The following is a 13,575-nucleotide window of genomic DNA, read 5'->3' on the forward strand; positions in this document are numbered from 1 at the left end:
TTCTCATTTCACCCGTTTTTGTGCGTACGCCTGGGTCAGAGCTTGCGTGAAGGACCGCACATTTTCCCGTCAAGTTTGCTTTTTATAAATACCAATTATTGCGTAGAGAGCGGCGTACGCCTTCTTTTGTGCGTACGCAACGTTTATAAATGAGGCCCCTGGTGACCATGTATTGGTGTTGGTGGGTGTTGGCTGTGACTCCGTGACAATACTGAAACAGTTAAAGCACATATAAACATGATTTCCATGTATGCAAATTAACTGTACGTCAGTGTTTCAGTGTCTCTGAGCTGTGGATCATAATCGTACGGCTTCATTTGTGAACGGATGAAACACTCTCTCCTCTTGGACAGTGGACTTCCATTTCAAGAATGCAAGAAATGCTTTGAGATTTATTACCAATATCTACAGAAATTGAAATTCAACTGTTGTTTCTCTATCAGGCCGTCTTTGGGAATTATGTCTCAGAAAAAGCAGACATTGCTGTGGCTGATGATCCTCTGCTGTTGTACTTCATGCCAGATAAGTATGTTAAACTTAAAGGTACACTATGTAACTTTTTTGTTTTTAATTAAAATGTAAATAAATAAGGTTATGACACCAAAATTATATTTCAAATATTATTAAAAACAAGTAAACAGCCAGCAAATAAATAGGAAAAAATAATCAAATTATGAGCAAAAGCACAAATAAATACAAAATAAATACAATAGACAAATATGCAAATTTCAGGTTTTTCTGGTAGGTCTAATAGTTGTAGTGGGTAAACGGATCACTGTGGTGTGTGAACTGAATTTGGTAACAGTCCAGTGCATTACAGTGAAGTTAGCTGAATATATAATAAAAAAAAGTCATAAATTATGCAAAAGCACATTTTATAGTATGACCAGTAGGAGACTATTGAAGTGTAAACTGGATTAAGTGACACTACAGTGTGTAATATTGAAGTTGACTATTTTTATGACTATTTTTGTACTAACGCTTTTCGGGTTTTGCACTTTGCAGATGGTCCTTTCAGACTTGTCTCTCAGCCGCCTGCTCATAGAGATCTATTCATATTATAAGGTTCATTTTTAGGAAAATTAGGTTGTAACTTGTTGTTTATGTTAAAGATGTGTAATTTGTGTTTTTACAACAATGAGCTCACAAGTTTTTTGATACGGGAAGTTAGAATCTGTGAATAGGCTATGCCAACTTTAGTGAACTCCTTGAACTAAGCACTGACCGTATTTCTTTATACTTAAGTACAAGTTTAAAAATAAACTCTATGAACCACTCCATTGTTAATGCACTGTTTGAAACACTGCCAGCGGGATATTACAGGAAGTGTACTCACAGCAGGTTTTGTGAGACATCACAATTCTTTGCGAGGGAACCTCCCATCCTAAATTTTTCCACCACTATGTCCCTTAAGGGGCTCCGCACTTTAAGACCGAAAGCACAGATGCAATATAATGATACACATCCGATTTCTTTCTCAACTCAGGGCTCCAAACTGCAACAGCTTTTCCTGCTGGTGCGATTAAATTTTGTTAGAGGTCGCACTGGTGCCCATCTGATAAGAGCTGCCATTTCTGTTACATATGAGAGACATCAAACAGCAAACGAAAAGTATACTCGTTTGAGCTGCGGACCATTTATCAGCTCGGAGCAATAATAGACAGCGCAGTGCGAGCTCACACACGGGCTGATCTCGATCACATGACACCGCTACTACACAGCGCTGGAGATCCAGTGAGAAAGCGATTGAATTCACCACAGAATTAATAACATCGCTACTCTGAGATCTAGTGGAAGCGTTCGGCGCTGAACTCTCTGGTATAAACCACAGATATCAGATCAAACAGAGCTGATGTGGAGACCAGGAGAAACATTGAGACAACATGAGCGAAGATCAGGGGTTTCAGTCACAAATCACCAACATTCACCATGATTTACTTTAGTAACACCACATGGGATTGTGGCAGAAATAGTTGAATGTTTTTTTTTTTTTTTTTTTTGTAGGGTTCCTACAACCTTTTGAGAGTGAAATCAAGGGCTTCACACTTTTTCCAGCACTTCAAATCTCTAAATATTTTCCAATTTTAATGTTATTTATTTTTAATTTGATGATTTGTAAAACTAAAAGTTTAAAGGTGTAGGAAAACTAAAACTTTGTGGCAAATTATTTTTTATAAAAAAAAAGACATGAAATGACCACTATAACCAGTAGATGTCAGCATAGGATCTCATTGACTTATTAGCCATTTCCACTCCCTAATATATGGAAAAAGTAGGAAGTCAAAAAGTCTCATAAAAATAAAAATAAACTTTTCTTCTAATTGTGACTGAAAGAAAGCAAGTAAAGAGCTCCTTATATAATCACTGAAGCTGTCGGTCAGTTCAGTGAGACTATAGAAGACCAATGGTACATTTAATAAAAATTAGATTTTTGCACATTACTGTTGTTAATAAAATATAATTTTATCTGCATAACATTTAAAACCGTGACAGCAGCAGATTATTAGGCTAAACACAGATACACATATGTTTTCTTTCTCGACTGTTTATGTTCACTTAAGACATAACTGTATTTACTAGAATACTCGCTGAGACAGACCTTTTGACATAATTGTGTGAATTTGTTCCTTCGAGTGCAAGACGACATAAAAGAGAGCTCAATTCAGTCTTTGCACACTGTCTGAGACATGGTTTTCTGTGTGTGTGCTTCGGAATTGAATGTTTTGCGCACACAAAACTTCTCACACAGTGAGCGAGTACTGAATTAAGTTCTCCTTTGCATTTTCTTGCGCTTGAGTCAGTTTGTTACGAAGGCGCTTTTCCACTGCATGGTATGGCTCAGTACGGCTCGCTTAAACAGTACCACCTCGGTTGGGGTTCCAAGCGTGCCGTACCAATACTAAAATGTGACGTGTAAACTACAGATCACTGATTGGTCAGAGAGAATCAACACTACTAGCGTCATTGGAATTTGCTTGGAAATACAAGATTAGCTTACCCTTGTGCGCCGTCAAGCAAGCCTGTCGTCTTCTGCGCTTTGTTGTAGTAGTTACCATACTCTTTTGGTTTATTTTGCAGTATTTTGTTTTGCTGCCATCAGCCACCTTTGAAACAAACCTTTTCGTTGTGCAGTGAAAACATCCACATGCCGAGAATCAAGAACACCATTACTTCGATAGGCTCCATTGCTCCTATTTCTCACATTTTTTTTGTGTCGCGTTTACGATGATGTCGTGGCAGTAGAGGCGGCACAACTACAACATAATCCCACCCACTTGAAGCGGTACTACTGCAGTGGAAAAGCCGAGCCAAGCCGTGCTGTGCCGAGTCGTACCACGCAGTATAAAAGCAAACCGAGCTGAGCCGAGCCGAACCACGCAGTGGAAAAGTGCCATAAGGTACTCCTATAATGAGCGTTTATATTCAGACTATTTTAGAAAGGGCGGGATGACAACCACTGCAGAGTAGCCCAGTACATGCATGACTCGTCATAGACATAAACAGAGAGAAATATCTCTGGCTACAATATTCTTCCACAAGACATATGTCGTTTTGATTATTAACCACTAGAGTGCCTATAAAGTTACATAGCGTACCTTTAAAAAGTAGAGATGCACCAACCGACCGGCCATGGACCTGAATCGGACGATTTTCCGAATAATCAGTGTTGATGCCAACAGCACAGGCAATAATGTCAGCTGCACGTTCTCACACATTCACCAGTGATCGAAATAAGTAGAGCGCATAAGCCGAAGTTTCTCAAACTGCAAGTTGTAAGAACCAAAATGACAGGCTTACTGCGTTTAAATGGTCAAATACATGACAAAATTAAATGACAAAATAATGTCAAAATGCTATTTTTGGCGAGTATTCAGTTAAACACAGTCAGTTTTGGATCGTAATATAGTTGAGAAAGATAACGCATGTTGTGTAACAGTATATTGGATCTGTGCATAAACTCTTGAAGTGACAGCAGCCTAATAAACCTGCTGCCGTCTGTTAATCAAAAAACAAAAGACAAAGAGAAAATCACTCGCTGCTCTTCACTGAATAACTATTATAACTTTAACTGTAAGCATTAATCTATATTTAATTTTTACAATGAAGACTAGTCAGTGTTATTTTATATTTGATTACTTTAATTTCTGTAGTATTTCTTACCTTAATAATAACCTACTGTTAGACCAACCTTAAAAACTTAAAGCCATGTTTATTTCATATCTCTCTTTATTCTATTGCATTTATTTGTGCTGTTGTTTGCAATTTGTTTATTTGTTCTTATTTTATTACTGACTTTAAACTTGGGCTTTTTTAATGAAAATAAAATGTTGCATTGAAGTAGATTTTGCTGTCAATTATAGTTCTTAGAAAGAAAATGGGAATCAGCAAAAAATCGGTCTCGGCAGGTCACACTTATAATAATTTGACCAAAAATGTTTTTAAAAAATAAATAAATAAATAAATGTATATATATGTATATATGTATATATGTATATATATATATATATATATATATATATATATATATATATATATATATATATATATATATATATATATATATATACATATATGTGTATATGTATATGTATATATGTATATGTATATATATATGTATATATATATATATATATATATATATATATATATATATATATTTTTTTTTTTTTTTTTTTTTTTTTTTTTTAAATAAATCAAGAATTATTTATCGATTAAAATCGAGAAATCGATATTTTTTTACCCAGCCCTAATATATATATATATATATATATATATATATATATATATATATATATATATATATATATATATATATATATATATATATATATATATATATATATATATATATATATATATATATATATAATATTTATATATTAGGGCTGGGTAAAAAAAATATTGATTTCTCGATTTTAATCGATTCTCACTTTTACAAAACAATATCGATTCTTAAATCCCAAGAATCGATTAGTCATCCTGTTTTCAGTAAATTAATGAAATAAACATTGTAGCGCACCTCCCATCCAATAAATCACAATAATCTTTGTGCTTTATTACTATTGATATGAAACAAAGTCTCAGATTTCAGATTACGTCTATTTTTTACGAAATTCAAAAGCATAAATACTGCTTTGGCGCTGTGGTGTGAGATCGCTCTGCCTCAGCTCAGCTCAAGAGAAGCGGCAGCATGGAGCAAACATGAACGGATCTTCTCTTCCGCCTTAATACAAGTTACAGCGCGAAATAAACATGAATAAGCATCTGAAAGTGTGTTAAAAGATACAGGACAACTTACAGAAATCGTATCATGTCACATAGAATAGCTCAAGTGTTTTAACCGCAGAAAGACGTTAGTAAAATGGCTTGTAAACAATGTCATGTAACGTCACATATAGCGCAGAAAAACCATTTCCAGTGTCCATAAACTCGTTTGTCAGCTTTAGTCAGCTAGAAAAATTAACTCTAGAGAGGAGCATTTTGCTAATTATATGCACCATTACATAGGATATTCATTGTCATTTTTACTCTTCTTCAATATTTAATGCATGTATTGTAGCCTATGAATAAATCTGGCAAGTTTTTATGACAGCCAAATGTTTATATTAAAAAAACTAATTGGAGTAGAAATATGATTATATAATTGTAAAGTTAATATTATAACTTTATTATTATAAAAAAAATAATAATTTAGTGTAATTTAAGTGTTTGTATACAAATCAGTTAATTTTTACCTTCACTATTAGTAGGCTAATGTAGTATCAAATGACTCCCATAGTTTACAACATTAGTTCAGAGATTTGTTTTCCTTGAGAAAATTGGCCGTGTATTGTACCTGATATATATATCTAAAATAATCAAAATTGAATTGAATTGAATCGAAAATCAAATCGAAAGTTTGTGAATCGAAATCGAATCGAATTGTGAAATTTGTGTCAATACCCAGCCTATATATAGACATCTAGATTAGAATTTTATACCAGTTACATATTGTTACATAATAGCCTTAAATTTTGTCTTTGGTCAGCCAGTTTCAAAGTTTGGAACTCAATTTGACAGATTCTTTCTGGAACCCAAGTAGCTCAATAATTCTAGAAAGATGTGACATACACTGCAAACATGACTGTGTGACTATTACATATTTATTGTCTGAAAGTTGTCAGGCAGAGCTAATCTCTGTTTTTTATTCCAGCTATACATATGACATGTCTATCAACTGATGATGATAAGGATTTTCACACCAATATCAATCTAAACATCTCTTCTGGGGGTAAAACCTGTGCATATTTTATTTATAAACCATTTTTGAATTCAAAACTCAAAAGTATTTTCTCAACAAATGTATTTTTTATTATTATTATTATTATTTTTTTCCCAGGAATGTGCAAACCATACAGTTTAAACATAATAAAGCAAGACCAGAGATATGAAGTCAGAATGAATGAGACGGTTGAAAACATAACATTTTGTTTTTCGCAAAATGAATTTAAAATATCAGCCAGGACTTTGATAGGTGTGTGTCATCCTAAAATAAATGCAGTGTTAATGCTGTTTTTTGTGTCTGTTCTTCACAACTCTTCAACACACACACACACACACACACACACACACACACACACACACACACACACACACACACACACACACACACACACACACACACACACACACACACACACACACACACACACACACACACACACACACACACACACACACACACACACACTGCAAACATCAGTGTTGATCATGATTGATCATTGTTTTAGTGATGATTATGCCATCACTGTTGGTAAATTAATGCAAACCAAAAACAGATCTTAACATACACTAGATTTAATTAATTTAGTAAATTCTAAATTGAATCTGATACATTTTGGTGAGGACTTTGTGTGACTGTAATAAGAACAGACCATGGTACAAGAACAGATTATTTTAAATGAGTTTAGTTACATTTAGCAAGTGTTGTAATAATTGAATCTCTTCCCTTCCGCAGGACAGCCATCAGATCAAAGTGTGACTTGCGACATGCAGCAATGCAATAAACCCACATGCAAAAATGACCAAAATCAAAGTAAGATTTCCACTTTAATAGTGTTTTTAAATTTCAGTTTACATGATCAATTATAGCAAAACTTCTTTAACAAGAGAGTTGTGAATGTGCACCTTAAATAGTATGCAGTGATGTCAGAGCAAACTGACAAGATGAACACAAACAACTTACAGAAAGGATGTGTATGGGGACCAAAAAAATAATTGCTTACCAATAAATTTGCATAACTTTTGAACACAATGCAATATATGATTGGGAATGAATTCAAAAAGATTGAATCCAATACATTGTGCCCTAACGAGACGTGATGTGTTAAGATTCCAGCAACAAGCAATTTGTCTGTCCACACCAGACGCGACTACGAGACGTGACAAAATTAATAAAAAAATACCGGCCAATCAGAAGAGCATGTGGGCGGAGTCTCTCTGCAAGTGCACTGTACTCACAATCAAAGTATTCAATTCAATTCAATTCAAATTTATTTGTATAGCGCTTTTCACAATACACATTGTTTCAAAGCAGCTTCACAGAAAGTGCATTTCATAAATGTACATTGAAAAATGTTAGAAAGAGAATGTTAAAGAAAAATGTTAGGATAGGTTAATCAATCATGTATTATTTTAGGCCATAACAACGCTGGCGTTGAGTCGTCTCTTCACAGGCGTCGAGTCGTCTCATCACAGGGGCATCTGAAGTCTCCATGAGAGGCTGGATACAAACTGGAGCTGATGAACTAGTTACCTCGGGACTAATGTCCCGAGATAACAACAGAAAAGCAGATGGGAAATAATTAGCATAGCTGCTGTTCAGAATATTAATGCTGTTGGTGCGATTTAACTGTAGTATAAAACTTATTTATAATGTGAATGCTTGGCTAAAGAGATGCGTCTTTAATCTAGTTTTAAACTGGGACAGCGAGTCTGAACCTCGAACAATATCCGGAAGACTATTCCAGAGTTTAGGAGCTAAATGTGAAAATGCCCTCCCTCCTTTAGTGGACTTAGATATCCTAGGAATGACCAGAAGCCTCGAGTTTAGTGATCTTAAAGAGCGCGATGGATTGTAGGGCGATAAAAGATCCGTTAGATACACTGGAGCTAAACCATTTAGGGCTTTATAGGTCAGTAGCAATACTTTGTAATTGATACGGAACTTAATAGGTAACCAGTGTAGAGATGATAAAATTGGTGTTATATGATCATATTTTCTTGACCTAGTAAGAACTCTAGCAGCTGCGTTTTGGACTAACTGTAGCTTGTTTATTGATGATGCAGGACAACCAGCTAATAAAGCATTACAGTAATCTAGTCTCGAGGTCATGAATGCATGAACTAACTTTTCTGCATCAGAGATAGATAGCATGTTACGTAGCTTAGCAATGTTTCTAAGGTGGAAAAATGCCGTTCTTGTAACATATGAAATATGACTTTCGAAAGACAAGTTGCGGTCTAATATAACACCCAGGTCTCTTACTGTAGTGGATAAAGCGACAGGACATCCTTCCAAGTTAAAGTTGTATTGTGAGAGGTTTTGTGGGCAGTTTTTTGGACCAATAAGTAATACCTCCGTTTTATCTGAATTTAATAGCAGAAAATTACATGTCATCCAGTGTTTAATATCATCAACACACGCTGTCAGTTTAGATAATTTAGCGTTTTCATCTGGTCGTGATGAAATATATAATTGAGTGTCATCAGCATAACAGTGGAAATTAATTCCATGTTTTCTTATAATATTACCAAGTGGCAGCATGTATATTGAGAATAGCAGAGGGCCTAGCACGGATCCTTGCGGCACCCCATAGTCTACTGATGTTATCTTTGATTTTTCCCCATTTAGACAGACAAAATGGTAGCGGTCTGATAAATACGATCTAAACCAGTTTAATGCCTGTCCCTGAACACCAGTGTAATTTTGAAGTCGATCTAATAGTATTTTATGATCTATAGTATCGAACGCAGCACTAAGATCGAGTAGAACTAGTATTGAGATACAGCCTTGATCAGAAGCTAGAAGTAAATCATTTGTGATTTTAACGAGTGCGGTTTCTGTGCTGTGATGCTGCCTGAATCCTGATTGAAATTTTTCATAGATATCATTTTCTTGCAAGAAAGAGGACAATTGAGCGGACACAACTTTTTCTAGTATTTTAGACATAAATGGAAGATTTGAAATTGGTCTGTAATTTGCTAGGTTATTATGATCTAATTGTGGCTTCTTAATGAGAGGTTTTATGACTGCCAACTTGAATATTCTTGGAACATGACCTAAAGATAAAGACGAGTTAATAATATTGAGAAGAGGCTCTTCCACTACAGGTAACAACTCTTTCAGTAGTTTAGTGGGTATTGGATCTAATAAACATGTTGTTGGTTTAGATGCAATGATAAGTTTATTTAGCTCTTCCTGTCCTATAGTTGTAAAGCGGTGTAGTAATTCTTGAGGGGCGATAATTGCGGTTGAATCATAAGACATCATTAATGATTGTACATTTACAATTTTGTTTCTGATGCTTTCTATTTTGTCAGCGAAGAAGTTCATAAAATCATTACTACTAAACTGTGACGGAATATTTTGCTCAGGCGATGCTTGTTTATTTGTTAGTCTAGCCACAGTGTTAAATAAAAACCTTGGATTATTTTGGTTATTTTCTATTAGTTTGCGGAGATGCTCAGCTCTGGCTGCTTTTAGGGCCTTTTTATAGCGTGACATACTTTCTTTCCATGCGATTCTAAAGACCTCTAAATTAGTTTGTTTCCATTTACGCTCTAAGTTACGAGTTTCTCTCTTGATAACATGTGTAGCACTGTTGTACCATGGTGCTTTATTTTTCTCTCTAACCTTTCTCAATCTAATTGGTGCTACAATTTCTAATGTACTAGAGAAAATGGTGCTCATACTGCTAGTCATTTCCTCTAGTTCATCTGTTTGTTTGGGTTCACTTAGCAGCTGAGACAGATCCGGTAAGCTATTTGAGAATCTATCTATAGTGGTTGGAAGGATTGTTCTGCCTGGCCGATAACGTGGTGCAACATGACAGATTTCAGCAGTACGCAGTATGCAAGTTACCATGTAATGGTCAGTGACATCATCACTTTGTGGTATAATATCTATATCGGTTGGGTTGGTTCCATGTGATATAATTAAATCTAGTGTGTGATTAAGACGATGAGTGGGACCAGTGACGTTTTGCTTGACCCCAAAGGAATTTAATAGATCTGTAAACGCAGCCCCTAACGCGTCATTTGTGTTATCTACGTGTATGTTAAAATCTCCAACAATTAATGCTTTATCGACGTTGACCAATAGATCTGAGAGAAAGTCTGCAAACTCTTTTAGGAAATCAGCATAGGGCCCTGGAGGTCTATATACAGTAGCTAAGGCTAGAGATAATACAGATTTCTTTCTTACATCTAATAGCGTAACATTTAGCACTAGTACTTCAAATGAATTAAACCTGTGACCTGTTTTCTGGGTAACATTTAGAATATCTCTATAGATTGTTGCAACACCGCCGCCACGACCAATCAGACGGGGCTCATGCTTATAACCGTATCCTGGCGGAGTAGACTCATTAAGACCGAAATAATCATTTGGCTTAAGCCAGGTTTCAGTAAGGCAAAGTACATCGAAACTATTATCTGTGACCATTTCATTTACAATAACCGCCTTAGGTGTGAGCGATCTAATGTTTAGAAGACCTAGTTTTAGAAATTGTTTTTGTTCACTAATATTGCGATTTTCTGGTTTAATCACAATTAGATTTTTCCTAAATCCTACAGTAGATTTAATGTTTGACCTCACTAAACGAGGAATAGACACAGTTTCTATATAATGTTCTACATTGGTACTTATGTCAATTAAGTTAGTACAAAATTGGTTTTGTTCACTAATATTGAGATTTTCTGGTTTAATCACAATTAAATTTTTCCTAGATCCTACAGTAGATTTAATGTTTGACCTCACTAAACGAGGAATAGACACAGTTTCTATATAATGTTCTACATTGGTACTTATGTCAATTAAGTTAGGACAGCAAATACTGTTATTTGGACTTACAGAAGTACATAATAAAAATTCATACATAATATATTACACAATTTTTACATAATAATACACGCTGAGTGACAAACTATTTTTGTCATAGAATACACTTTGTTCACAATTTGTACATTCTTGTTTCCTTTAATTTACGGGGCGTTTACATGACACCATTTTCAACTAAAAACTGAAAATGTGTTTTGGCTGTTCATTTACACGACAACAGCGTTTTGGGGGCTTGAAAATACAAACTTTTGAAAACGGTTCTCAAAGAGCAAGTATCATCTTCATGTAAACTACAAACACACAAATTATTTATTTTCATTTCACTTTAAAATATATTTTATGATATTTTAAATAAAATGAATTTAAAATATCAGCCTGGACTTTGATAAGTGTGTGTCATCCTAAAATAAATGCAGTGTTAATGCTGTTTTTTGTGTCTGTTCTTCACAACTCTTCAACACACACACACACACACACACACACACACACACACACACACACACACACACACACACACACACACACACACACACACACACACACACACACACACACACACACACACACACACACACACACACACACACACACACACACACACACACACACACACACACTGCAAACATCAGTGTTGATCATGATTGATCATTGTTTTAGTGATGATTATGCCATCACTGTTGGTAAATTAATGCAAACCAAAAACAGATCTTAACATACACTAGATTTAATTAATTTAGTAAATTCTAAATTGAATCTGATACATTTCGGTGAGGACTTTGTGTGAGGACTGTAATAAGAACAGACCATGGTACAAGAACAGATTATTTTAAATGAGTTTAGTTACATTTAGCAAGTGTTGTAATAATTGAATCTCTTCCCTTCCGCAGGACAGCCATCACATCAAAGTGTGACTTGCGACATGAAGCAATTCAATAAACCCACATGCAAAAATGACCAAAATCAAAGTAAGATTTCCACTTTAATAGTGTTTTTAAATTTCAGTTTACATGATCAATTATAGCAAAACTTCTTTAACAAGAGAGTTGTGAATGTGCACCTTAAATAGTATGCAGTGATGTCAGAGCAAACTGACAAGATGAACACAAACAACTTACAGAAAGGATGTGTATGGGGACCAAAAAAATTATTGCTTACCAATAAATTTGCATAACTTTTGAACACAATGCAATATATGATTGGGAATGAATTCAAAAAGATTGTATCCAATACATTGTGCCCTAACGAGAGGTGATGTGTTAAGATTCCAGCAACAAGCAATTTGTCTGTCCACACCAGACGCGACTACGAGACGTGACAAAATTAATAAAAAAATACCGGCCAATCAGAAGAGCATGTGGGCGGAGTCTCTCTGCAAGTGCACTGTACTCACAATCAAAGTACATAATAAAAATTCATACATAATATATTACACAATTTTTACATAATAATACACACTGAGTGACAAACTATTTTTGTCATAGAATACACTTTGTTCACAATTTGTACATTCTTGTTTCCTTTAATTTACGGGGCGTTTACATGACACCATTTTCAACTAAAAACTGAAAATGTGTTTTGGCTGTTACACGACAACAGCGTTTTGGGGGCTTGAAAATGCAAACTTTTGAAAACGGTTCTCAAAGAGCAAGTATCATCTTCATGTAAACTACAAACACACATATTTGTAAAAACTGTGACATCATGCAGATGCGTATTAGGTTCAGTCTATAGGCGTGTAGTCAGAGTTAGATTAAGGTGGTCAGGGGCCCCTAGGCTGCTCTTTGTGTAAGGCCCCCCTTAATCATTATGCTTTTCTGGAAAAATGTATTTAGTGCCATACATGGTCCACACGCAAATATGGTGAACTGGCATATACACACACACATTGAGACAGCCAATACTACAGTGTTGTAGTAACAGAGATGATGGAAAGATATTATCCTCTGCCACCACAGCCACAAAACAATTACAAAGGAAATATGTAACTATGAACAGCAATGCAACAGAATTCCCTGCATTCACAGTTCAACTTCAAGCTAGTTTAGCTTTATAAACCAACAGCATCTACATCAGTGCAGAACACCCTGTTTTACTGAGGCAAAATCACAACAACATTACTGAGAGACAAAGCACTGTGCATTACACTAAACTGTGTATAAAACAAAGCCATAATAAAAAACGCCGGGGATTACCTCCATCTCTGCTGAGGGTGTGGGCGCGGCTGACCCACGAGCAGGTGAACAATAGCTGCTTTTCCACCGTCGGGCCGAACGGTTCTTAGAATGGTAAGGAACGGTTTCCACTTGAGCCTGGTATGGCACAGCACCATTACAAACCGTTCTCGACACGGTTAGCTAGAACTGTGAAGTGACGTTGCCACTCAGGATTTGTCACGTCTGTTGCCTGGGTACCAGTTTATCTGTAGCTGGCTAAGCATGCTATTTGAGTGAAGTAAATACAGATTAATAATGAAA

At 35.3% G+C, this 13,575-nt stretch overlaps 1 protein-coding gene across 1 annotated transcript in view; it reads left to right on the forward strand.

Annotated features, from left to right (window-relative positions):
- The first annotated feature begins 294 nt into the window (after nucleotides 1–294).
- The window catches only part of LOC307135910 (adhesion G-protein coupled receptor G1-like), a 37,883-nt gene continuing 24,602 nt past the window's right edge, over nucleotides 295–13,575 (forward strand). The window contains exons 1-5 of the mRNA XM_079832632.1: nucleotides 295–526; nucleotides 6,194–6,271; nucleotides 6,380–6,514; nucleotides 6,998–7,075; nucleotides 11,989–12,066. Of these exons, the coding sequence (XP_079688758.1) occupies nucleotides 328–526; nucleotides 6,194–6,271; nucleotides 6,380–6,514; nucleotides 6,998–7,075; nucleotides 11,989–12,066 (568 nt within the window). The 5' untranslated portion in view covers nucleotides 295–327. The remainder of the gene's footprint in view (nucleotides 527–6,193; nucleotides 6,272–6,379; nucleotides 6,515–6,997; nucleotides 7,076–11,988; nucleotides 12,067–13,575) is intronic.

The sequence above is a fragment of the Gobio gobio genome (assembly GCF_949357685.1).
Source record: "Gobio gobio genome assembly, chromosome: 13".
Classification (NCBI taxonomy): Eukaryota; Metazoa; Chordata; class Actinopteri; order Cypriniformes; family Gobionidae; genus Gobio; species Gobio gobio.